The 23330-nt window shown below is 37.4% G+C and overlaps 1 protein-coding gene across 14 annotated transcripts in view; it reads left to right on the plus strand.

The window, feature by feature from the left end:
• The window catches only part of LOC107104672 (rap guanine nucleotide exchange factor 6-like), a 170093-nt gene that overhangs the window by 130811 nt on the left and 15952 nt on the right, over positions 1-23330 (plus strand). For 6 of the 14 annotated variants that reach the window (XM_015404769.1, XM_015404810.1, XM_015404760.1 and 3 more), the window contains 12 exons: positions 105-212; positions 300-503; positions 2319-2427; positions 3500-3743; positions 8040-8051; positions 9890-10047; positions 14004-14018; positions 15963-16203; positions 19197-19364; positions 19549-19764; positions 21401-21612; positions 22892-23015. In XM_015404769.1, the coding sequence (XP_015260255.1) occupies positions 105-212; positions 300-503; positions 2319-2427; positions 3500-3743; positions 8040-8051; positions 9890-10047; positions 14004-14018; positions 15963-16203; positions 19197-19364; positions 19549-19764; positions 21401-21612; positions 22892-23015 (1811 nt within the window). Of the gene's footprint in view, positions 1-104; positions 213-299; positions 504-2318; positions 2428-3499; positions 3744-8039; positions 8052-9889; positions 10048-14003; positions 14019-15962; positions 16208-19196; positions 19365-19548; positions 19765-21400; positions 21613-22891; positions 23016-23330 lie in introns of those variants that run through there. The other 8 variants (XM_015404779.1, XM_015404794.1, XM_015404733.1 and 5 more) reach the window with 4 other exon arrangements.

Raw genomic sequence — 23330 nt, forward strand, 5'->3', positions numbered from 1 at the left:
TTTTTTTTTTTAGGAATGGTTTTAATGAAAGAGGGTAAAGAGTGTCACGGGAACGCTTTGGATGATTTTTCTCCTCTAAATGTAGAAGCTTCTGTGTTGCACAGGTAACAAGAATCGTCCTGTTGTGGGTCAACAACCACTTTAATGACTTTGAGGGTGACGCCGCCATGACACGCTTTCTTGAGGAATTTGAGAAACATCTAGAAACATCGGTAAGAACATGAAATGGTCTGTTAGATGTTTCTTTTAATTCTCTCCTTGTAGTTCCCAGTTTTCCTGACTGTCTTTCTCTTTGTCAGAAAATGAAGGGCCATCTGCGGCTGCTGAACATTGCATGCGCCGCCAAGGCAAAGTGGAGACAGATCACTCTGCAGAAGGCGTCCAGGGAGTCGCAGCTTCATTTCAGTGTGCAAGGAGGAAGCGAGAGAGGATTTGGTGTCTTTGTGGAGTCTGTAGAAGAAGGAAGCAAAGCAGCAGAGGCTGGACTCAAGCGAGGGGATCAGGTCAGCAAAAAGTGTATAAATATCTGTCTTTTATTGCTGGTTTCACAGCTACTTCATGCTTGGAAGTTAAAAAGGCAAAATTATGACATATGTGCTAGGCTGCTCATTTGCCTGTTGATTAGTCGAATTATAATTTAACGTGTAGCCAATAATTCACTTGTTGAAGTCTGAAAATAAAAAAACAAGTGTAAGTGATCCTAATCAGTGGCACTGAAGGCTTTCTGCAAGTTTTTTCCCTGAATTTTAGATGTTTAAATATTCCTTTTTTTTTAACTTATTTTCTCTACATCTGATATGTTTATGAACCTTTTTTTTTTCCAACTAAGCCTCTTAACTGTTAACTATGAATTATTAATAAATTATTTAGGAGCCTCTGCATTCAGGCATGCAGAGGCTCCTAAATGCAAGGGATGAAGTTGTGTAATGATTCATGAGGCATCTTGGTAAAGAATCCATTTAAAAAAGGATCTTATGATTAATAACTATCACAAACACTTATTTTCTCTTTAGATTCAATGATCAAAAAAGCACTATGTGATAGATAAGGTAGTATTTTAACTTCGAAAAGGCTCTTTACTGAGAACTGTCTGTGCAGCAGATGAACCACTGAAGGATAAGCTGTTTCTCAGATCTAGTGTCAGGTCTTTGTGTGATTTTTATGTCCATCGATCCCTCCATCCCTTTTCTCTGCCCCCGTAATCCTCACAGGGCTGGGGGTGCTGATGGTTCCTATCTTGCAGTCAATGAGAGAGAAGCGGAATGACAGAGAAGGGCGTCTCTATCATTGGCATACTCAGAAATGCATTTTAGGATAATCAGAAAAGTAAAAACGCCTCAAATTCAGTTTTGCAATAACAGATTCCTCATTGCTACTTTAATTCAATTCAGTTTATTTCTATAGCGCCAATTCACAACACATGTCATCTCAAGGCACTTTACAGTTCATCCAGATCATACAGTCGAATTGATTCAAAGTTTTCTATTTAAGTAAAACCAGTTGATTGAATCGACTCATTGACTCAAATACAATCCTTCACACTAAGCATGCTTGTAGCAACAGTGGAGAGGAAAAACTCCCTTTTACTTGAATGGATTGCTGTTGAATTAAATTGAGTAAAATACAGAATGTCTTTAGATATTTACTTTTGTGAACCCTCTCCAGTAGGACCTGTTGCTAGCTGCCATGTTTTCAGGTCTGTCCCATAGTTACGGAGCTTCCTAGATGCGTGGTGCAGGAATTCAGTCTAAACGGATGCCACGCGGAGGGGCGTGGAGGCTAATAATGACATAATTTGGCCACGTGGACCTAGTTATGCATAATTCAAGCTTTAGTTAGTGCGTTTGATGTACCTTCTCACAGCTTCAGCTCAAATAGTTTCAGTTTCTAAGTGTGCTGCAATGTCTAAACTGGTAATTTTATCTAAACATTTCTAGGTGTTCAGTTGTTACCTATGGAGCACACTCTCATATTTTTATATTATCGTTAACTGATGGTAGCTGATTGTATATCTTTCACATTTTATTTTAGTAATTGTTTAACCACTGCATATTATATTATTCCTCTGAATATTACACAAAAATAAAGGCTTTTTCTGAACTTCATGCCAACTAGCTTAGCATCTAATTAATGAATGAACAGAGACTGAACAGATCCGCTGTTTCATTACTGCCCTTCAGATTTTAGAGCAAAGAAAATTGATTGTTTGGATTGGATGTTTAGATCTATTATCACATAGGCTGCAAACAGTCCCCAATGGTGATGAGTCAAATTTCCTATGTTAGATGTCTCATTTTATTTCATCTGTGTTGTTATAGATCATGGAGGTTAATGGTCAGAATTTTGAGAACATCGCCTTATCCAAAGCAGTGGACATCCTTAAGCATAACACACACCTCTCCCTCACTGTGAAAACAAACATCTTTGGTGAGTAACTCTGCAAGCATTTTCAAAATGTTTAATGTCCCAAAAGCTGAAAACACACCTCACTGCTTATCTAGCAAACATGTGAGTAATGACTATAGTGGAGCAATCTTGCCAAACCTTGTCTATTTTGTTCATGTTGGGACCCCGAACTGTGAAGATTGTTTGGTTTTACGTGAAAGACCAACCTAAAGTAGCACATATCTGAGAAATAAAAGAAAGAAACCAGACATTTATTAAGCATCAACAGGAGCGTATTAAAAATATTAGCAATTGTTTTGTAGCCATGTTTCCTCAAATCTCACAGAAATTCACCTATATTTTGTTTTTAATTAAACAAAATTGCCAGTAAGGAAATTCAACAGAGTCCTAGAGGTATGTTGTCCCGCACCTTTTAGATGTGTCTCTGCTTCAGCGCACCCGAGTCAAATAATCATGTCATTAGCGGGACTCTAGAGAACTTGCCTGCATACTGAGGAGGTAATTTAGCCTTTCATTAAGCTGTGGAAGCAGAGATGCATCTAAAATGTGGAGGACATCGAAACTCCAGAACTGGAATGGAGGAACCCTGATATAGAGGGATTCTCAAGGACTGGTATCCTGCAACTCTTCGGATGCAGCACGTATACGTCAAATTATCTCCTCGTCTTAAAAGATCTCAGTCAGTCCTGCTCCTGACCTGATCATTCGTTAAAGTTGAGGCAAAACTTAAAGTTGCAGGACTCTGACCCTTAAGGACTGGAGTCTGATCCCTCTGTTAGAGGCTACAGAAGGAAAACCTACACAGTATTTCTTTGTTAATCTTTCCACACAACTCGATTTCATTAACACGGCTGGTATAGATGTGCCATATAAAGCTTGCATTTGTGTTGTAATTCCTGGGTTGGTAAAGACTCACTCTTTAGATATCAGTTGACAGCCAGCCGACATTCTCCCTCCATCCTGTGTTGTACCCTCAGTAAATCACATTGAGTTGTTTTTGTCATTTAACAAAATAAAAATAAAAAAACTTTTTGGAAATATTTGGAACATTTGGAAAGCACTAAACTTTATTTATTTTCCTCCATCGATCCAGTGTTCAAAGAGCTCCTCAGCAGGATTGTGCATGAAAAGAAGAATGGCGGCCCTCACATTCCTAAGATCCAGGAGAAAAAAGGCAATCGTTTCTCCATCGCTGATCTTCCTGGAGATATTGAGTTCCCCACGGACAGCAAGAGCACACGCAAGATGAAAGCTAACACCGTGTCAGGGGGACGAAACAGGATCAGGAAGATGCTAGAAAAGACACGCTTCAGTATACTGCCACCCAAACCATTCAGGTAAACACAAACTCTAAGAAACAATGAGGAACAACAAAACTTTTCTTATCAGAAATAATATACTTGGCCATAGAATAATAAAAAAAAAAGATGGGTATTTAAAACTCCACTATTTAAGAACATAACATGCCTTTAAATATCTGTAAATCCCACAGTAAGTGATATTTGTTGGATTAGTCGGCTCAGATCATCTATAGATTTTATGATCTGAGATTTTTTATTTTCTGACCACAGTATTCTTTTTATTTTATTTGTTATAAGCTGGAAACCATGGGACCAGTCTTGTTATACTAAAACTGTCATTGTTACCTGTATTTGTGAGTTAGTGTTGGTCTGCAGTCCCCTTCATACCATGTTTATATGAGCCTTACTCTCTCTTAATGTTATTTTATTTCCAGCTGATGAAATAAAGACAGTTAAAAGGGAAATAAGAGCAAAGTAAAAAGCAGGATGATCAGCATATAATCATGTAACCGTTTGCAGGGTCCGTAACAAGCCGCCATGTGTGCTGCAGCCAGAACAATTCTGCACACGAGGCTGTATTGGATTTTCCACCCGTAACATGGTGATCCAGATTTGATTTGATTTCATCATTTCATTTTCTCTCCATGCCTCATTTAACTGGAGGCTGCATCAAGTGCTGCAGAGAAACAGCAGATACTGTTCTCACCCTGTTAATTAGACAACTAACTCATTCACAAACGCCCATACACACTCTGCGGGCCCTAACACAAGAACCGCTCACCAGCACTAGCTCCTCTCAAAACGTTAATATGAGTGATTTGGGAGAAAATGTCACTTTCCCCATTTTTTCCTGTTCCTAATCTCTCAGGTTTGAACACATTTTATGAGTGTTCCAGACTTGACATACAGAATAGAATAGAATAGAATAGAATAGAATAGAATAGAATAGAATAGAATAGAATAGAATAGACTTTACTATCCCCTAGGGGAAATTTGTCATGAACCCAAGTGCGCAAGGCAAAGTAGTAGCTGCCATTAGAAACAATAAATACACATAAAAACAAATACCAGCTAAAACACACACAGGCTAAATACACAGAAAACAAATGAATTAAAAATAACAAATAATACTTAAACAACAAGAACAAGCAGCAAGTTATTTCACACTTCACACATATAGTAGAGTTGCACAATCGGTGAGCTGTTATCCAAACCTGGTTTTTCACTAAATGACTACATTTGTTTTACTTAGAAGCAATTGTTCATTTTACCACGCTATATCAATATATATTATACAAATCGGTTATTATAAATTATGTTTTTATTCGCTTAGATAGAAGAAAAGAACAGTCAGATTAATCTACAGTTAAAAAAACATCTGAATCAGACAATGGCTGGAAAGTTCATCAAAGCTCCTCTATGGGAAACACTTGAATTCCTTTCATTCCTTGGCTTTGTTATTACACTACATGTGGAATAATTGGGATGGGGTCTGTTTGACTTCATCAAATCCGTTTTGCTTTCAACATTTTATACATGTTTATGGGTTGTGAGAGACGATGAAAGGATGACGGACATGGTCTGGAGATGTACATTACACGTGTGTTCGTGTATTAAAAGGAGATTTAACAGAACGTTTTTATGTTGGTGGATGGAAAACCCATATTAAACATCTGCAGCATATTTTGCACCTCTTGCCTCCATCAGTAGTTTTTTATTCTGTAACAGTGCATTTATGTAATTTACAGTTCTTGTCATTAATTATCCACTGTTACTGCCTCGATACGCGAACCTTTAAAAATTTCTTCTCCATCTTCAATGACATTTCTTGGAATCCGCACCCTTATATTGAATAATCGGGGCGGTAATTCTGCAGATTTACATTTCTCGGGAATAGGCACTTGCTTACGCTCAGGTGCACTGCATCTCGTTTACAACAATTATTTCCGATCATTTGAATCTGGCGTGCTGCGTTCGTAAAAGCCCTTAGTAGGAGAAAATGTAAGATAAATTTAGGATAAAAATATGAAAATGCTTTTGGATGTGTACCCAATGTGTACATCTTTGTCCTCTCTCCTTTGTTTCTGGTGTTTACAGCTCAGTGTTGTGCACTAAAATAAATAATCTGCATGAAACCCTTAGATTTGTGTCATGACAAACCATCAGCTGACTGTTTGATCGAAGCAGTTTGCATCTTTCAAAGGTTTTCCACCGTTTAATCATTAACCAAATAGGGATTTTCCCCTTTGCCACTATCACTCACTCTACCCACAAATTGGCTGATTCAAGTAATAGGATATGATAATAGAACAGGTTATTGGAGCAAATGTGTTCCTGAGGGCATTTTATGAGGTATGAATGTTGGATTTAAGGCTTATGTCTGACTGTGTTTGCAAACAGTACATAAAATGAGACTTTAAATATGCCCCTAAATATAATATGTCTCCGTTTAGAAAAATGCTTGAAGTTTCAGTGCAATGCAACAACCTAATTCTTGGTAACATAATTCATTTTTACATTGAGCTAAAATCTGACACATCAAAGGGCAATCGGTGTGATTAAACTGGAGTGTCTGTCAGTTAAGTTCAGTTTTCCTGCTTTGAGTATATTTTAAGGTAGAAGTAATTTCTCTAATCATTTATGTTTATATTTGGGGGTGATACAGTATATTTCTTTGCAGAGTTTAATATTTTTGATTAATTAAAAAAAGAATTATAAACCGCTTTCAAAGTCTCCATAAAATGAAAGCACATCTAAGCATCTCCTCTAAAACCTAAAGACATCCATGCAGAGTTTGTATTTTGACAGATAGTATTTTTAGAGGCCTTTGAGCACTATTTTATGACAAGTTGATTCTGCTCAGCAATGACAGGAAGTCCACCATCTTGTTATTTTAATAAATACCCAATGTGTGCAAATTAAGTAACTAATTTATATTAGTGTCAGTCTTTCACACTTGTAGTAGATGACCTCAACATGTGTGATAAGCTTGTTCTAGAGTTGTTTCTTTTGTTGTTGTCACTTATGATGACCACAAATAAAAGCTAGGACTTGTAGAGGAAAAAAAAAACATCTTTACAACCATGAAATATGATGGAGGCCTTTGAATGGTTTATACTGACTATCTAACGTCACAACCTTTTTCTGGTCTAGATAACGCTCCAAAACAAGTGCAGTGTGGTGGTAAACACTAGGGATGCACGATATAATCGGCCCCTATCGGTATCGGCCTGTATCGGCCTTAAAACTGAATATCGGACATCTGCCACCCCACCGATATTTAACCCGATATTTGATCAGCTTCTGAGTTTCTACAGTCTAAAAAAATAAATAAAAAATACTACTACTTCTTCCTCAAAAACTTCTTTTTTACAAACTTAAAAACTTCTAAAGACGAGGGAAAAATATTGATACATTAAAATATCACAATATCTTCATATGCTGATATATTGCTATTTAAAAACACCATATCTTTTACTAATGAAATATTGCTATATGTCATCATTATGCTACGAAATCCCCCGAAAATCCACAAAATTTTGCCATAGTTTTATATGTTGATATATTGACGCGGTATCGATCTATTTTACTAACAAAATCTCACAAGAATTTGCAAAATATCACGAGAGTTTTGTAACAGAAAGATGAAATTTCACGAGATTTTGAAAGCGTTAAAAGCGTTTTTAAAAATCAATTTGATATCAGCATATGAAAATATATTTAGGTATATTATTTTTCAAAGTGTCAGAAATGGATAACAAAACTGCTATTTTCAATGACTACTTATTTTTGTCCAGCTTTAACATCGGTATCGGTTATCGGCTACATGAGTTTTAAAATATCGGCATATCGGATATCGGCCAAAATCCCAATATCGTGCATCCCTAGTAAACACCTTAATTCAGCCAAAATAACATTAACTCTGTTCTTTTACTATAGTCATACCTAACTTAGTAAAACTCCAATTATAAAAGTGCAATAAAAAGGTTGAACTTGAGTTGACTCTCTTTTTTACTCGAACCAAGAATTAGTAATAAAAACAAATGTTCTGCTTTGTGTCGTATTCATTCTTTCATGTTATTTTAATTTGATCCTGATGTCTTCCTGTTTAATGACACAAAAGCTGCTGTTATATTCCTCCTTATGGTTAGGCAAACTGATCTGTTTTTTCTGCTCTTCATTGTGTCTTTGGAAGAAGCTTTGACCAACATCTGCTTTTGTCTCGTTGCTTCTCCTTAGCAGAGCCCCGTTTCCTGTTCTTTTCAAAATAAGCTGTTTTTCATGCATTTTAAATGTTGTCTCTCTTCTATCTGTCTGTCTCTGCTGCTTCAGGGGCCTGTTTGGGTAAGAGCTTTTGTTGTGTTTATCCCCATCCTCCAAATGTGTTTCAGTGTCCATGTGCAGACCTGCGCTCAGCAGGCCCCTTAACAAAGACATAAACACACGCACGTTCATCAACAATACTAACCCTGTTTGATTCCTGAAAATTGGACGTTTACTTGGTTCCTGTGTCGTCTGGGAAGAATATGTGGAATCTAAACTCCGCAGCAATGAGACTCCAGAATCTAGAGTCTGAATTAAAGCATTCTTCTTTTTTTCCCCTTAAATTAAGAAGTCTAGAACCATTATCAGATATCCTCAGCCCAAATATTCATTCTTACTGAGTGTTTCCGATCATTGATGACAAATAACAGCCCAGAATTCTGTCATTTAAAATAGGAATACATTAATATTGACATCGGACTATAAAAAATTAACCACAGTGCTGACTTCTGCTGACCAGAACAGATGACCAACCCTCCCCCATCTGTAACAAAATGCAACTAGATGAACATTGGTTTTTAAAGCTAATTTATTGGACTGATAGTGATATGCTTAAAAATGACCAGCATCAGCAGACACCAATATAAATTTCTATGTAGAACCAACATCTGATATGATGGAGGGGGGAAAAACTGAATATAAATGCATTAAAACATGCATTTTATAACAATCTCAGTTATATTTGTATTGACTGTCAAGCAGTGCAATAAAAATAAAGTTCTTCTGATGAAATCTGTAGATTTGCACATATTTGAATAGTTTAAAGACAGATGTACATAGGAGACATACTCTCCTTAGTTAAAAGGTATTTCATTTTCCGATTCCATTTAAGATGACGACGACTTGTCGTCGTCTTGCAGCCTTTACCTGTCCTCCAACCTAACACGCTTAGCTTTCTCTTCTTCTCCTATTCAGTAACAGTATTTTCTTTTCTTCACTTCCTCTGCAAACTGTGGTTTTATCGAGCTCTTCTGCACTTTTAAAGTAAAACTTTCATACATTTCAAAATGTACTTTTCAGTTCTTTATGGACCTTTTTACCTGTAGGTGGCCACATATCTTATTATCACCCAGTAAATCAGTGACAACACAGCCTTTTGTTCAGTTCTAATGTGGCTGTGTTAGTAAGTGAAATTAAATTACAACAGATATGAAGTAGGAGGAGGATTTAATAATTATAGAGGGAGGAGGACATGAGCTCTTCAGCCTCAGAGATACTGTTGATGTTACCATGCATTTAATTTTTACTTAACAGGAAATACCTTAATTGTCTTGCATTATGATTTCATAGCCAAAGTGTGGCGTTTACCTTGTTATGAAAAGATTCAGGACTTTACTAACACAACTGATGCTCTGTAATGCTAACTGTCTAAAGGCTACTGCTGGTCTACCCTGATCTGCTCTGGAACTGATGTTCTATTGGTGAATATGTGTAGATCTTCTAGATCTCTAAAAGCTTAGCTGGAGTTTTACCTTTCAGTAAAGAATATTTTCATTGGCGCTCTTTCTGTCTTCGTCCTGTGAGTCTGTGTTTGGTGAACCTGTGTTTTCTATCCATGAATCCATACTTTCTGTCACCGATACTCGAAATATTTTCATAGATCAATCTCAGTAAGGTGATGTCTGCAGATCTGTTCAAAATAACATTCTTCTCCTCTTTGTGTTGTAGTTGTGCCACAGTGGACATTTTGATCAAATCTATCTTTTTTTTGTTCTTTTTTCTGTCATGAATTTCGATATGCTCTAGGGTGAAGCTGTCATTCCGCCAAACTCATAACAAAGGAGGAAGCGTTATTCTATCTCCTCCCCTTTATTTCTCCCCTCTCATCCCACTGCGCCTTCTCTGATTTCTTTCTGTAGTGATGGAGGCCTGGTTCAGTCCCAGGATGACAGCATTGTGGGAACCAAACAGTGTCGTCACAGCGTAGCCATCATGCCCATTCCTGGAAACCTGTCGTCAAGCAGCCCTGACCTGCTGCAGCCGGCGAACAGCGTACTGGACTTCTCCAACCCCGCGGGTAAGGAACAGAAATGAACTGCTTTTTTCCCCCCACTCTCTTATGTGAAACATCGAATTAGAAGAAAGCAACAGTGAGCGTGAGATCATATTGATGTGGTAAAACTCACTTTTTTCTCTTGGTGAAATTTTCTATTTATTCATTCTGAAGCTTTTCTTGCTTCTTCAACCCAAAAAAGTATGGAAGTACTGTTACAGTGGACTTTACAGCAGACAACCCAAAACATCTGCGATGTTTGAATACACCGTCTTGGATAGAAGTGGACAAGTTTGTTAAAATACTGATTAGGGCCTTTCAATTTTATATGATGATGGAAAGGTTGGTTGATGCTCTACCACAGAAAAGGGAATCTGACAAAGTTCAAAGACATCACTAACAACAGACTGTTGCAAGATCTGGGTTTTCAGTCTCACAACAAATCCATATTGAAAAGTTCCCGCTAATACTTCCATCTCGTAACAACCAGCAAGTCAGACCAATGACATGCCAGCAGCGTTTTTTGGGACGCAACATGTAGTATTGACGACAGTCAGAAGGACCTTGCATTACGAACATGGCTACGCTTGAAGACTCACCTATCGATACCACAATTGACCTGGTTTTTTCTAAAATAGTGACAATTTCTCATTTAAAAGGGTAGCAAAGAGGAGCACTTTCTGCATTTGTAGATGGGGAAGATGTCTGCTTTTCATCCGACAAGATTTGGACAAAGTTAGATTTATCATCTTATTCCGCTAGTTGGGAAAACAAGTAAGAAGCTGCAGACAAATCCTATTGTGAGCATCGTGTCGATTGGGTGAAAGCTTATTATGGAAGGCGGGTCCTAGGTGACGTCACCCAATCAGCTCGAGGTATTTTACTAAACTAAATGCATCCCAGATTGATATGTGTAGAACTGAACTCAGTTTTACACATATCAATATGGCTACTGCCAGGTTAGACTGCTCCAGCTGTTAATGCTTGGAGAGGTGATCATTTTGTAGATGTTCTATAGATTGAAGATCATAGAGGCCATTCTGCACGTTTTTTTTGTTTGTTTGTACCATGATCTGTAACCCTGTGAGTGGACCTAGACTAACAGATAGAAAATGATTTTGAACTTTTAGTTTAGTTTTCCTATCGACACTGTCTGTCTTATCAGCCTTGTTTGCATTTCCTCTCGAGCTGCAAAAAAATCCCTTAACCTATTACCAGTGTGTGTTGTTTCTTGATTTTAAAATGCTGCTTGGATACAATATTTGGAAACATCTATTTTGAGTGCATAATCAGAATCAATATTGGCGTAAAAATATTCAGGACATGCTGCACCTCTGAGGTGAACTGAAAGGTTTCCTTAATTCATATTTTATGACTGGATGTTCTTAGATTTTTGCCTCCATTCATCTGTCGCAGATGGGAGACAAAGACAAGTTATTATCATAGTCTACTGACTGGTGTCACCCTGCATACAGATCTCGTTATATCTGCATTTCCACTCGGGCTTCTCTCTGCAGCCTTTTGCATAAATGAGCATCTGAAAAAAGTTGGGGTATTTCTGAGAAAAGAGGAAGAGAAGAAACCGAGACCTAAATTCTGCTCCCCAGAGCTGACGTCTCATATCAGAACTATCTCTGGAATCCTATTAATAATAAAACTAAAAGAAACGATGAAAGCAACATAAAAGGAGCAACTTTGGCAGATTTGTGTTATATTTAAGGATATGTTGGTAAAAATCTGCTGATAAATAGGATAAGGAAAAAATCCAAATACTTTAAGGAAGCACCCTCTATCTGGGTAGAAAACACCTCATAGAGCTGCTTTGCTTCTTCACTGAACTAGCTAGCAATCGCAGTTACAGCTGATGACCTCTTTAAAATATTTTCCCATCACTGACCGGACTAAAAACCATAAAGTTAAGGACTCCAGAGCTCAGAAAGCTTCTGCAAACCAGCTGCAGCTCCTGTGCAAAAAATAGCCTGATGCAGCCGCTTCAGATATGTATGTTATACTAACTCAATGTCTTCACACACATATTTATTTCTTTGTTTCCTTTTGAAAATACAGGAACTGTCAGGTTTCATATCTACCCTTGAATCAAACCAGGCACTGATGTACAGGGAGGCTGTGAAGGCTTGCAGAGAAAATCCCAGGGGTATTTCCATATTGTTTCTCTGACAAGAATTAACCTAGGGAGCCATTAAAAGGTTGTCTTTAATCTACTCCAGTCACAAAGGTTTCTGAGCCTATAATTATATAAACTAAGATGGACTAACTGGATGTGTTATTTATGTGTATGCAGACATAATGTCAAAGAGTACGCGGAGAAATGTGACATCGATTTATGGTGAACGTGATCCTCATTTATTCCTTAAGCCTTATATCTGCTCTGAGACACACACTCCTGCTTGTAGGCGTTACGTGACCCTTGATCCCCCACCACCATAACTTATTTCATATTGCCCCCCTTCCCTTTGCTAAGGTTCAACGTTTAACTAAAGATGTGCTGCAGATTTAAAAATCCCATTCAAACACCTGATTATAATTACATCAATATAAGAATTTGAAAGTTTTACCTCTTTCTGTTGTTCACTTTGCCTCATTTATTTCAGGTTAGCTGCATAGTTTTTTCCTTTTTTTTTTGCTATGGTTTAACTTTTTCCAGTTAGATCCTTTTTCTTTTATTGCAGATAATAATTATTTTAGGATATATTGGTATTTTTTAACCAAATCAGGAAATCCTTTGCACTTGCCACAAAGAAACAAATATAAACCAAACATGGAACTAAAAAATAACTAGATCAGAATGAACGGTGTATATAAACAGTGGGCTCAGCAGGATAAAAAAAAAAAGAAAACATCTTAAATCTTTCCAGCTGTTCCACATTAAGGCTTTAATTGCTTTAGACTACATCTAAACTTTCTGTGATTGTTCATTCAGGGCTTTTTCCATTTTTTTTTGTATCTTTAGCATGGGAAAAATTGTGTTTTAATGGGCTTGACTTGAAAAATTCAAACCGCCATCAATTTTGAAAAGCTTTTTGTCAGTGACTGTTATAAATCTTATTCTGTACTAAGTTAAAAGAGTAAAATAGATCACCGTGTCAAGGCTGAATGTTTTTTTTTTTTTTTTCAAACAGCACTCCCTTAGCGAAACAAAGACACTGTAACTTATATCCTGTAATTTCTGTTGTCCTGCGCTTTAGTTTGTGCATCTTTTGTGTTTTACTTTACCGATAGATGTATGCTAATAATAATTAACCTATATTTACAACATGGAGATGAAAAACACCAATGAAAGTTGACAGACTCAAATGGTCGATTTAAACATAATTTTCATGCAAGTTCTGAACTAAACTCTGATCCTGTTTCGTAATTGGTGTATAACCTACAGTAACAAGGTCTTAAACATCTTAAATTAACCTACTGCAGCTTGCAGGAACCCTTTGAGCATTATTTGGAGACATAATGAGACTTAATTAGTCTGATAAAAACCATCAATATTCATAACAGGGAACCTCTGGGTTGCTGTCATTTATTCTCTAACTTGTGATGCCATTTGGCTCATAAATCTTTTTTCCTCAGACATCTCAGTCTGTCAGCATTAGAGAAGTAGAGCATGAATATCAAGGTTTTTTTTGCTTTGCAGGATGACTGAAGGGGGCTCAAGCCATCGGGGCTTTTTGTTTTGTCAGTTTTGTGGAGACTTTTAAATTCACCCTGTGTAGACCCGTTTCCTCACATTCTGTTTGTTCTTCTAACTTTGTCTCTTTGTTCCTCTCTTGTTTTCTGATTCCAAACAGGTGTTGTAGTGTTGACATGTTGAGTCATAAGCCTGCATCTCTGCTTTCCCTTCACTTACACACTGGAGAAGCAGCTTAATTGGTCTTTCCTTCACTTTTTTCTATCCTGATGTTTCAAGGCACACTCTTTCATTTATACTTACTATAGTTTCTCTTTTTTCCCCACTGCTTTCCCAGCTCTTGGACTCTACTGTAAGTCTATATACCTTTAGTATTTGACTTTCCCCCCATGTACCCCCTAACTTATTACTCTTTCGACTCTTCTCATATTGAACATAGAGATTCTGTCTTTAAATCTAATCAGCACAATATTAAAGAACGCTGTGTTTTTCTGTTTTTTTGTGGTTCCAATAAAGGTGCAAACCTGGACAAAATTAGATATTTCAACAATATAATGAAAAAGCTTGAAAAAATAAATCAACTTATTTACAAATATCAGATAAAACTATCCTAATGTTCATTCCGAAGTACTCATAGTACATTTTAGAATAGAACACATAATATCTGATTATTTTGGAATTGACTGGTTTTCGATTGGATTTGAAAAACAGGAAGAAAAGTTGATCTTTGTAGAACATGTCTGTAGTTGGATTTTTATACCAGAACCAATTATACAGTATAAGAAACGATCATTGGTTTCAATTTGTCAAAGATTCCCAGTAGAAATAAATGATACCATAGTGAGTAATTTTATTCATTGGATATGGGAGCCTGAATGTACCCTGCATTCAGGTTAGGTTTGCAGCAATGGATTTATTGGGATTGGTTCTCCTCCCTTTCAGGGGATATAATAGGGGACTTTTTATCTCATAGCTTTGCACACTTTAATCGCAAGTCATCACAGCTCATAAGACACAAAGCATTTAGCTTCCACACCACTTAACTGTCAGTTTTCTGCTGGCTGTGAGCTCAGGCCTGAGGGGAGAGGGAGAGCGGCAGAATATAGCCTCCATCTTTGGCTCTGCCATTTGTCTGTCGCATACAGTAAATGTTATGGGATTAATATAAATAAGCGTATTCTCTACAAAGTGGTCGTTTATCTCCAAGAAAAGAGACTAATGTCAAAATATCAATATGGCTCGTCAAGTTAACTTGGGGTTAGAGCTGATTAATTCTTAACTCTACTGTTGGAAAAAGAAACATAAATACGCTTCCCTGGGAATAATTATAAATTAGGGTCATTTTAAATCAGAGAAAAGAAAATATTCAAGATATTTTACAAAAATAAAAATGATGTTATATTGGTCCAAATGTAAAATCATTAGCATATTTCTTTCTAACCTTTTTAAAGAACAAATGTCTTAGTTTTAGTTCACTAATTGATGTGTTTCTTTTATCTCTAAGTATCGATTGTATTAAACTCATGAGATGGAGTTAGAATTACTATATAGGCAGCTTCTTTACAGCTAATGTGGTCAAATTATTTTTTCTCTCAGAATGTAAGGCATTCCATTCTGTTTATATCAATTATTTCTGCGGTTTGGAGCGTGGATATTTACTTTATAAACTGAGATCTAATTGATCGTTGTGGTGTAAGTTATGCCTACATTATTAAATCTTATGATATGCACACAATAGTCTATGGGTGTCAAAATAATGATCAGTGCACTATAAAGATGAACAAATTAAGATCAAAGATAACCAAAAACATTTAGTCGACAAAAGAAAAAAGAAAACACCCTTATAGAAATGCTTTGACCCTTCATGGAAAATAAACACAACAATCTGAAAGGAGCTAAAAAATGAGCTCCTAGTTGAGATGATTGATTATCTGTTTTTACTCTAACTGCGCTTTTATAGGTTTTGCCTTAAGCAGCTTGTTTTTTCTTACGTGCTGCTGTTTTGTCATCTAAAACTCAGACACTGCAGCATCTTTATGTACAGGCTGGATAATGGCAACCATGTCAGACCAAAACACCTGGCCAGGCTGGTGGAGTCTAATCTACATTTAATTGCATTAGAGTTTAAGCAGCAACTAAACATTTCAGTTATTGTTGATGAATATTACAATTCTAAAAGCAAATGAGTGAAAACATCTTAAGTATTCAGATGATTGCTTTCGATGTTGGAGCTTCATGCATCCATTTTCTTGCCAATGTTTTAATGTCAAGTTGCTTCATTTCTTCTGCTCTGAAGACATCCCAGACCAGGTCATCCGGGTGTTCAAGGCAGACCAGCAGAGCTGCTACATCATCATCAGCAAGGACACTACTGCCAAGGACGTTGTCGCCCATACTGTCAATGAGTTTGGCCTCCTGGCAGCGCCTGAAACCTACTCCCTCTGCGAGGTGTCAGTCAGCCCAGAGGGAGTCATCAAGCAGCGGCGGCTTCCCGACCAGCTCTCCAAACTGGCTGATCGGATTCAGCTGAACGGCAGGTGAAGAAACTGTCATTTTGAGCTGATGTTAGGTATCATAATTTATTTTCCTATGGAGATGAAAAAGAGTTTTTCTTTTTTACTACCCAAAGAACAAAGACTGTGGCTGTGTTCACACTGCAGGCCTTCATTCCTGAAAGCGTTCTGAGAAGCTAAGAAAGAAAGGGGCTGGAAATAGACGACAGGATTTCAGACCCAGATTAATAGATGAGAAATTCAGCTTCCTTTTCTTTCTTCGATTGTTTCCAGATTGGTTTAACTAACAGAACTAAGGAGCAGACTTGAATATTCCTGTCTAAATCCTTTACTCCGCGGCTCTACATTTCACACTGTCTGCATCAGATTGGCTCTGTTAAGAAGCAGCTCATGTCCGCTGCGATGATATGGATTAAATCCTTCCTGAGGAGAGGTTTGGATCTCTGTTCCTGAGGACACACGGATTTATTCAATTAAGTCAACATTTTCTGGCTACACAACATGAATAAAAACTAGTAGGACTCCTTCAGTTGAATAAGAGTCTGTAAAACTTACTCTGCTGTAGCTCAGTGGCATTTAAACAGAAACACAAAGCTCTACTGTAATTTAGAAAATGATTAGCATTAGCATTGCTCTTGGAGGACAATTCAGAAATATAGTGGGATGCATATTTTCCAGATCATCACAAACCTTTGATTTCCTCCCTGTGTAAAGTCCTCACTCTTGTTGGAATATATCTTCCCCTTTTAATCTGAAACCTGGAGGAACAAAGAGGGAAATGGGGCTGCAGCAGCAGACACAGCCTCCTCCATTAGTTTTTCACGGTTTTATCCATCTCTCCTCCCTCTCCTCCTCTCTTGGGGGTCCCTTGTCGGTCTCCTCCCAACAAGGCTAGCATGAATTTTTCATCCTCTGTCAGGGGCGGAGGCCTCTGCAGACAGAGTGGCACATATGGAATAATTCATACGCTCTTTCACACATCATGCAAACATATCAAATCTGTGACAATTAAAATACAGCCTTTACTTTAATATTCTAATCTAAATACTAATAAAGCAAATATATACATATTAGTTTTGTTTTTAAATCTTCACTCATCTCCAGAGGCAGTCCTTCAGTTTCTCACGTAAAGATTGGGTAGCATTTATGCTTGTTACAGAGACTTTGTTGGTATGGTTTGTAGTGTCAGCAGTGTGTTCATTCATAGCCTTCAGCAGAAGGTCTCATTTACCAGAGACAGTTGGGAGAGCTCCAGCTCTGCCTCTTTGAATCAGCCATCCTCTAACCTCCGCTCTGCTGCTGCTGATTGACAGAAGCTCTGGGAGTGGCAGGCTTAACCAAAATCAGGCCGTCTTCACGCTGTCAGCCTACATATCAGTGAAGGGAGAGGAGCCTATCAACACAATACACACATAACCAGCACCCTCTCTCGCTATTTGCAGGGCCTGGATTAAAAAAAACAACTTTTTTTATCTCCAATTTTGCCTTCTCCATCTTCATTTTCCTTTTCCCTTTTTCTCCAAGTTTAAAAATACACCCCTTGTCCCTTAACATTTTACATTGTCTTCTTTAGCTCACTGATCTTTTTCATCTCTATAGGTAATTTATAGTCTATTATCTTGTTTCTTAATTAGCTACAGACATTTTGAAAAGTCCTTCAGGATATTGAAGCCCCCCTACTCGCCATGTCCTTTAATATATGCATGAAATAAGTTAATATAGTAAAGCAGTTCTCTGAAGCTGAATTCCTAGAGGGCCGGTGTTCTGCAGCTTTTCCTTGTGTTCCTTGACCTTCACACTGAATCAAAAGGCTAGATTTACCAAGATTTTAGCTATTTTCATTATCATTTTACAGATTACAATGGTTGATGTGACCCTTTGTAGTCATGTTACATTTAACAGCAAGAAAGCTGGTAAAAAACCCTCTAGAATTCATTTTTAAAGGACCAAAACAAGAGTTGAGTGTTCACCAGGTCTCAATAGTACTCAGTATTATTCATTAGAGGCTATTTACATGTTAACTAATGGAAAAATTGTTATTTAATAGCTAGATTTTTAACATGAAAACCTGAAAACCTTCTTTGCTCTGATGAAGCTGTCCCAGGATTCCTGCAACAGAAATGGATGCAGACTGTGAAATACGGTGGAGGATTTGTGATGCTGTGGGCATCTTTATCATTTGAACCCCTGAGAAGCTTGTTTGATCATACAAACCCTCAACTTTTTTTATATATATTTCTAGTGGTTATACATACAAATCTGGTGGACTCTATCTGCGAACTATAAATGTGGCTTCAGACAGTCATTTAACAGGACCGTGATCCCAAACATCTTGCAGAACAAACAGTAATGGATAAATAAAAACTGGTTCTCTTCTTCTTCTCGACCTTAAGCAAATATTGTTTCACATGTTGTGTTTTGTGAGTGAACTTAGCTCAGTCACATCACAGCCTGTTATTGCTTTGGTTCCAGCTTCTCTCTCAGCATTATGGATCAATTTAGACCAAGGTCTATGCCAACACTTTACTGCTGAAGAGTGCACACTCTAGGCCTTGAATCCTCAGAGGGTCTGCATTCCAGGACGGCTGCATTACGGCTCTATTAGAGGAGAAGTAGAAGGGTTAGATTTATAAACACAGAAGCATATAGAAGGAAATGGAAGGCCGGCTGTTGAAGACTGTAAATCAAGCTCTAATAGAAGTTTCTGCTAAAACATCTTTCTCCTCCCCTTTTGTCCTCATCCTCTTTTTTTGAAAATAAATCCATTATCGGAAGACATTTAATGTTGAGTAATGCTAATCATTAGTTGGAGAACTAAGTGGCCAAGTTCACAAATGACATTTTGAAAAAAAAAAAAAAACATTTACAGAAATTACAAACATTTTACAGCAGAAAAAAGGTGAAGAAAGTTCTAAAAATGGTCAACGTTGTTGTTAGATTCCAAACTAGGACAGTTAAAAGAAAATATTTTTGCTAAAGTGCCTCAGCTCACAGTGTTTCCGTTTTTTTCCATAAAGATACTACCTGAAGAACAACATGGAGACGGAGACGTTGTGTTCAGATGAAGACGCCCAGGATCTCCTCAGGGAGAGTCAGATCTCTCTGCTGCAGCTCAGCACCATGGAGGTCGCTGCCCAGCTTTCCATGAGAGACTTTGAACTTTTCAGAAACATCGAGTCCACAGAGTATGCAGTTTGTGATTTCAGTACAACATAATATCCTTAATTACTTCATACCACTTCCATAAATAAGTTTTTATTTAAACTCTCAAATAAACTAAAGCCCAAAAATTTTATTTAAAGTAGGAAAATGAAAATCTACTCCATCCCACTGCACACTTTTATTTTCTGTTCTTGGTTCTGTTATTAGGTATGTGGAGGATCTGTTCAAACTAGACTCATCTGCTGGATGTACAAATCTAAAACAGTTTGAAGAGGTGATGAATCAGGAGACATTTTGGGTGGCTTCTGAGATCCTCAAGGAGCCCAACACCCTTAAGAGGATGAAGACCATCAAGCATTTTATCAAGATCGCGCTGCACTGCAGGGAGTGCAAGAACTTCAACTCCATGTTTGCTATAATCAGGTCAGTTCAGTCTAAAATCTCACATGGTCCCTGCTTTACTTAGTCTCTGTGCCATTTTGATGTGCCTAAAGATAATAGCTGAAGGATCCAGACACAGTCTGATTCTATTATTTCTGTATGTCCTATATAAGCATTTGGACTTTCCTTGTAGTTTGGTTCCTTTACTAGTTGCTTCTTTAACTTTTCTGGATTTGAGAAGAAACTGTTGCACATTAGTTGGTTCTGCCTTGGTGACATGTGGAAGCTTATCGGTGAGGTTGCTAAGTAACCAAGCGCTTTTAGGAAAATGTTCAGGGTAAAGTGGAATCCTGGACTCTCTGGGTATCACACAGAGCTCATTGTTTATGTTTATCTCCCATACACTTGCTAACTGTTAATGGCAAATACACACAGTTTAAAATGCCACCCTATAGCTATTTGCTATCCACTCACAGTGTGACATTGCCTCTGCACCAGATTATTAAATATCAGGCAGTCATGGATTGGAAATAATATTTTGGACACGGATATTGATTATAATTTTTGAATTTAAATCTGAATTAAGGCCAAAGTGTCATCAATATTAGAAATCGCTTCAAGAATCCAGAATTCAAAAAATTCAAGAATCCAGATGTCTTTAGAAACAAAGATGAATAAAGAATAAATATTAATTTAATCAATCTAACTTAAAAGTTTTATCTTAATTGATGTCCTTTTTTTTACAGAACTATCAGGATTATGTATCTATTATATATTTTTAAGTGTTTAAGTTATGCTTGGTTAGTGTTGAGATTTAATAACCTGAAGTTGCAGCAGAAGGAGCTGTGCAGTGTAACAATCCTTTGTTCACGGCTGTTAGAAGTACTTCAGAGCAGCAGAGCCTGACCTCCATGTCCCCTTACACTCCTGCTCACAGCAGGAAGTCTTTGTGCATATGCCTTTCTGATGCTCATGACGGTCTACATCTGCCTCTGCCACTGCGGGTGTATAAGGAACATAACGCACCAGGTTTTCATTATGAACCTATTGCTATCTGAAATAAAAAAACATTATGAGTTTGTTATAGTTTCAACCTCAGTTTCCAGAATTACAGAGAGAAAAAAAAGCATTTTGATTTTAGGATGTTTTATGCAAATATATGCAGATGAACTAGGAGTTAAGAAGGTTTTGTATATGTTTTATTTTCAGTATACCTTAAAATCTTTAAGGGATTCTTGTAATTGGGTCCCTGATCTGCAGAAATCTAAATTCTTGTTTGAAAACTCAGTATTCAGATTTAGTTCTTCTACAAGTCTGTCTGGTAGAAGTGAGTCACTTCACTGTTTTACTAATGATGGCTCAGGAAAAGGACAAAATGTCCAGGATTTAAATGATTTGTAGTAACCTGTTTCCAATCCCTCCAGTACTTAGTTCTTCTTAGTCATGAAAACAAAATTATCAGCATCAGAGCTCTTAGTATCTAAAAGTAAATGGCAATTGCAAAGGTTAAAAAACTGACAGTAGAAAGGCATGAGAAGGAATATCTGTGTAGGAGCTGAACTTTCTTTCTTTCCTTCATCATTCCCTCATTTTTCTCCTTTCATCTCCCACCTCTACCTCATTTATCTGTTTCCCTGGGCCTACTGTCTGCCTTCCCTCTCTTTCCTCTCTTGAACAGCGGGCTGAACTTGGCACCAGTGGCTCGGCTGCGGAGCTCATGGGAGAAATTGCCCAGTAAGTACGAGAAGCTGTTCGAGGACCTTCAAGACGTCTTTGACCCGTCCAGGAACATGGCCAAGTACCGTAATGTCCTGAGCAGCCAAAGCATGCAGCCCCCCATCATCCCACTGTTTCCTGTGGTCAAGAAGGACCTCACTTTCTTACATGAAGGTAGGAAAACAAAGCCTCTTCATGTGTCTGTTTTTCAAAATTTAGCCATCTAGTTTTCCACATTCTGTCAACATTGACTTTAGTTCATTTTGAGAAGGTTTTGTGTGAAAAATCAACACAAAGTTGGTGTGTTTTTTTTTCTGTTTGTTACCCCCCCTGTGGTTTATAGTGACAGAGCTATGCTAGGGTCATGTCTGGTCTTAGTCATGGAAAACGCCAACAGAAATGGGAAAGCAACTGGAACTTTGCTCAATTTTTTGAAGGAAGGTGTGCTGGAGGATGGACCTCCATGCTGCCTTACCTAGACATTTCTCTGGTGCAAACTAATATTATTTACAAAGACTCCTGGATAGGAGGTGAAACGTCTTCCAAAAACTGAGTGAAAGTCTGGTTGCGTTCCAATTTAAGCCTGTTCTTGTTGCTTTCTTAGTTTTCCTTAATATCCAGGATTTTTCTCTATAATGACCTAAAAGATCATTTTGGATTTTAAAACAGATTAGCTGTATTTATGCTAAAATAGAGTCACACACATCAAGACTATGACCTATTTTGATTACCTTTAGAACTAGGAGGTTGCACTCAAATGTACTTAGGGCTGTAGGAGGAAAAGGCAAGGCAAGGCAAATTTATTTGTATAGCACAATTCAGTACAAAGACCATGCGAAGTGCTTTACATGATTAAAACACAGGAAAATAAAACAGAATCAAAGCAAAAGCAAAAGGAGCTTACTAAAAATATCTATGCTGCAATATATTGTATTAATAAGAGTGTTTGAAAACCATGTATCCTTTTCCCATCCACTTTACAAATATGCCCTTTGTTTCACCTCTAACATAAGGTTAGGTTTTCTTTTTCTTGTTTTTGTTTAAGATAAAACTATAGTTCTGTAGTCACCTTACTTATTTCCACTGTGCAGCAAAAAGTCTAACTTAGGCCCTCAAAGGACCAACTTCTGCTTCCCCATAACTTACCACACAAAGTTAGATCAAAACTACCAACATAAACTTAACTTTAAGAGGTTGGTGTTTTCTGCTAAACAGGATGTTCCGCTAGTTGTGCAAAAATCCAAAAATGAATCTGTTTACCAAAAAAAAACATTTATTATTAAAGAAGGAACTTTGATCTCCTGTAGCAGTGAACAGAAAAACAGCCTTTTCTCTTTGAACAATATTTTTGCATCTTATATTATAAATATAAAATGCTGACAGCTCACTGTGGGTTAAATAATGTGCCTGTCTATCTGTTTGCGTGTGTTTGTGTTCTCTCGTGTGCTCCCAGGCAACGACTCCAGCGTTGACGGTCTGGTGAACTTTGAGAAGCTAAGAATGATCGCAAAGGAGATCAGACATGTGGTGCGCATGACCTCAGCCAACATGGATCCCGCCCTGATGTTCAGGCAGAGGTCAGTTCTCATATGTGGCCCATCCTACCTTTACTTTTTCCTTATTTTAATGTGATGCGGGTTTACACAGATCTTATGAATGTTTTATGGTCTCAGATTTAATGTTTAAAAAAAAAAAAACATTGAGCCAAACTTTAGTGACTTTATTAAAAATCTCTTCAATCCAATTTAAACATATTAAGTCAATTCACAACTTCTGTTAGTCGGCTTTACAGAGTCAGTTCATTCAAATAACAAAGACAGTCTGAGTTAGTGAATTTATTTTATATCCTGAGCTTCATCTAAGCTCACTGGATCTTCAAACTTGCTTCTCCT

This window comes from Cyprinodon variegatus, unplaced genomic scaffold, assembly GCF_000732505.1.
Source record: "Cyprinodon variegatus isolate N-32 unplaced genomic scaffold, C_variegatus-1.0 Scaffold36, whole genome shotgun sequence".
Lineage (NCBI taxonomy): Eukaryota > Metazoa > Chordata > Actinopteri > Cyprinodontiformes > Cyprinodontidae > Cyprinodon > Cyprinodon variegatus.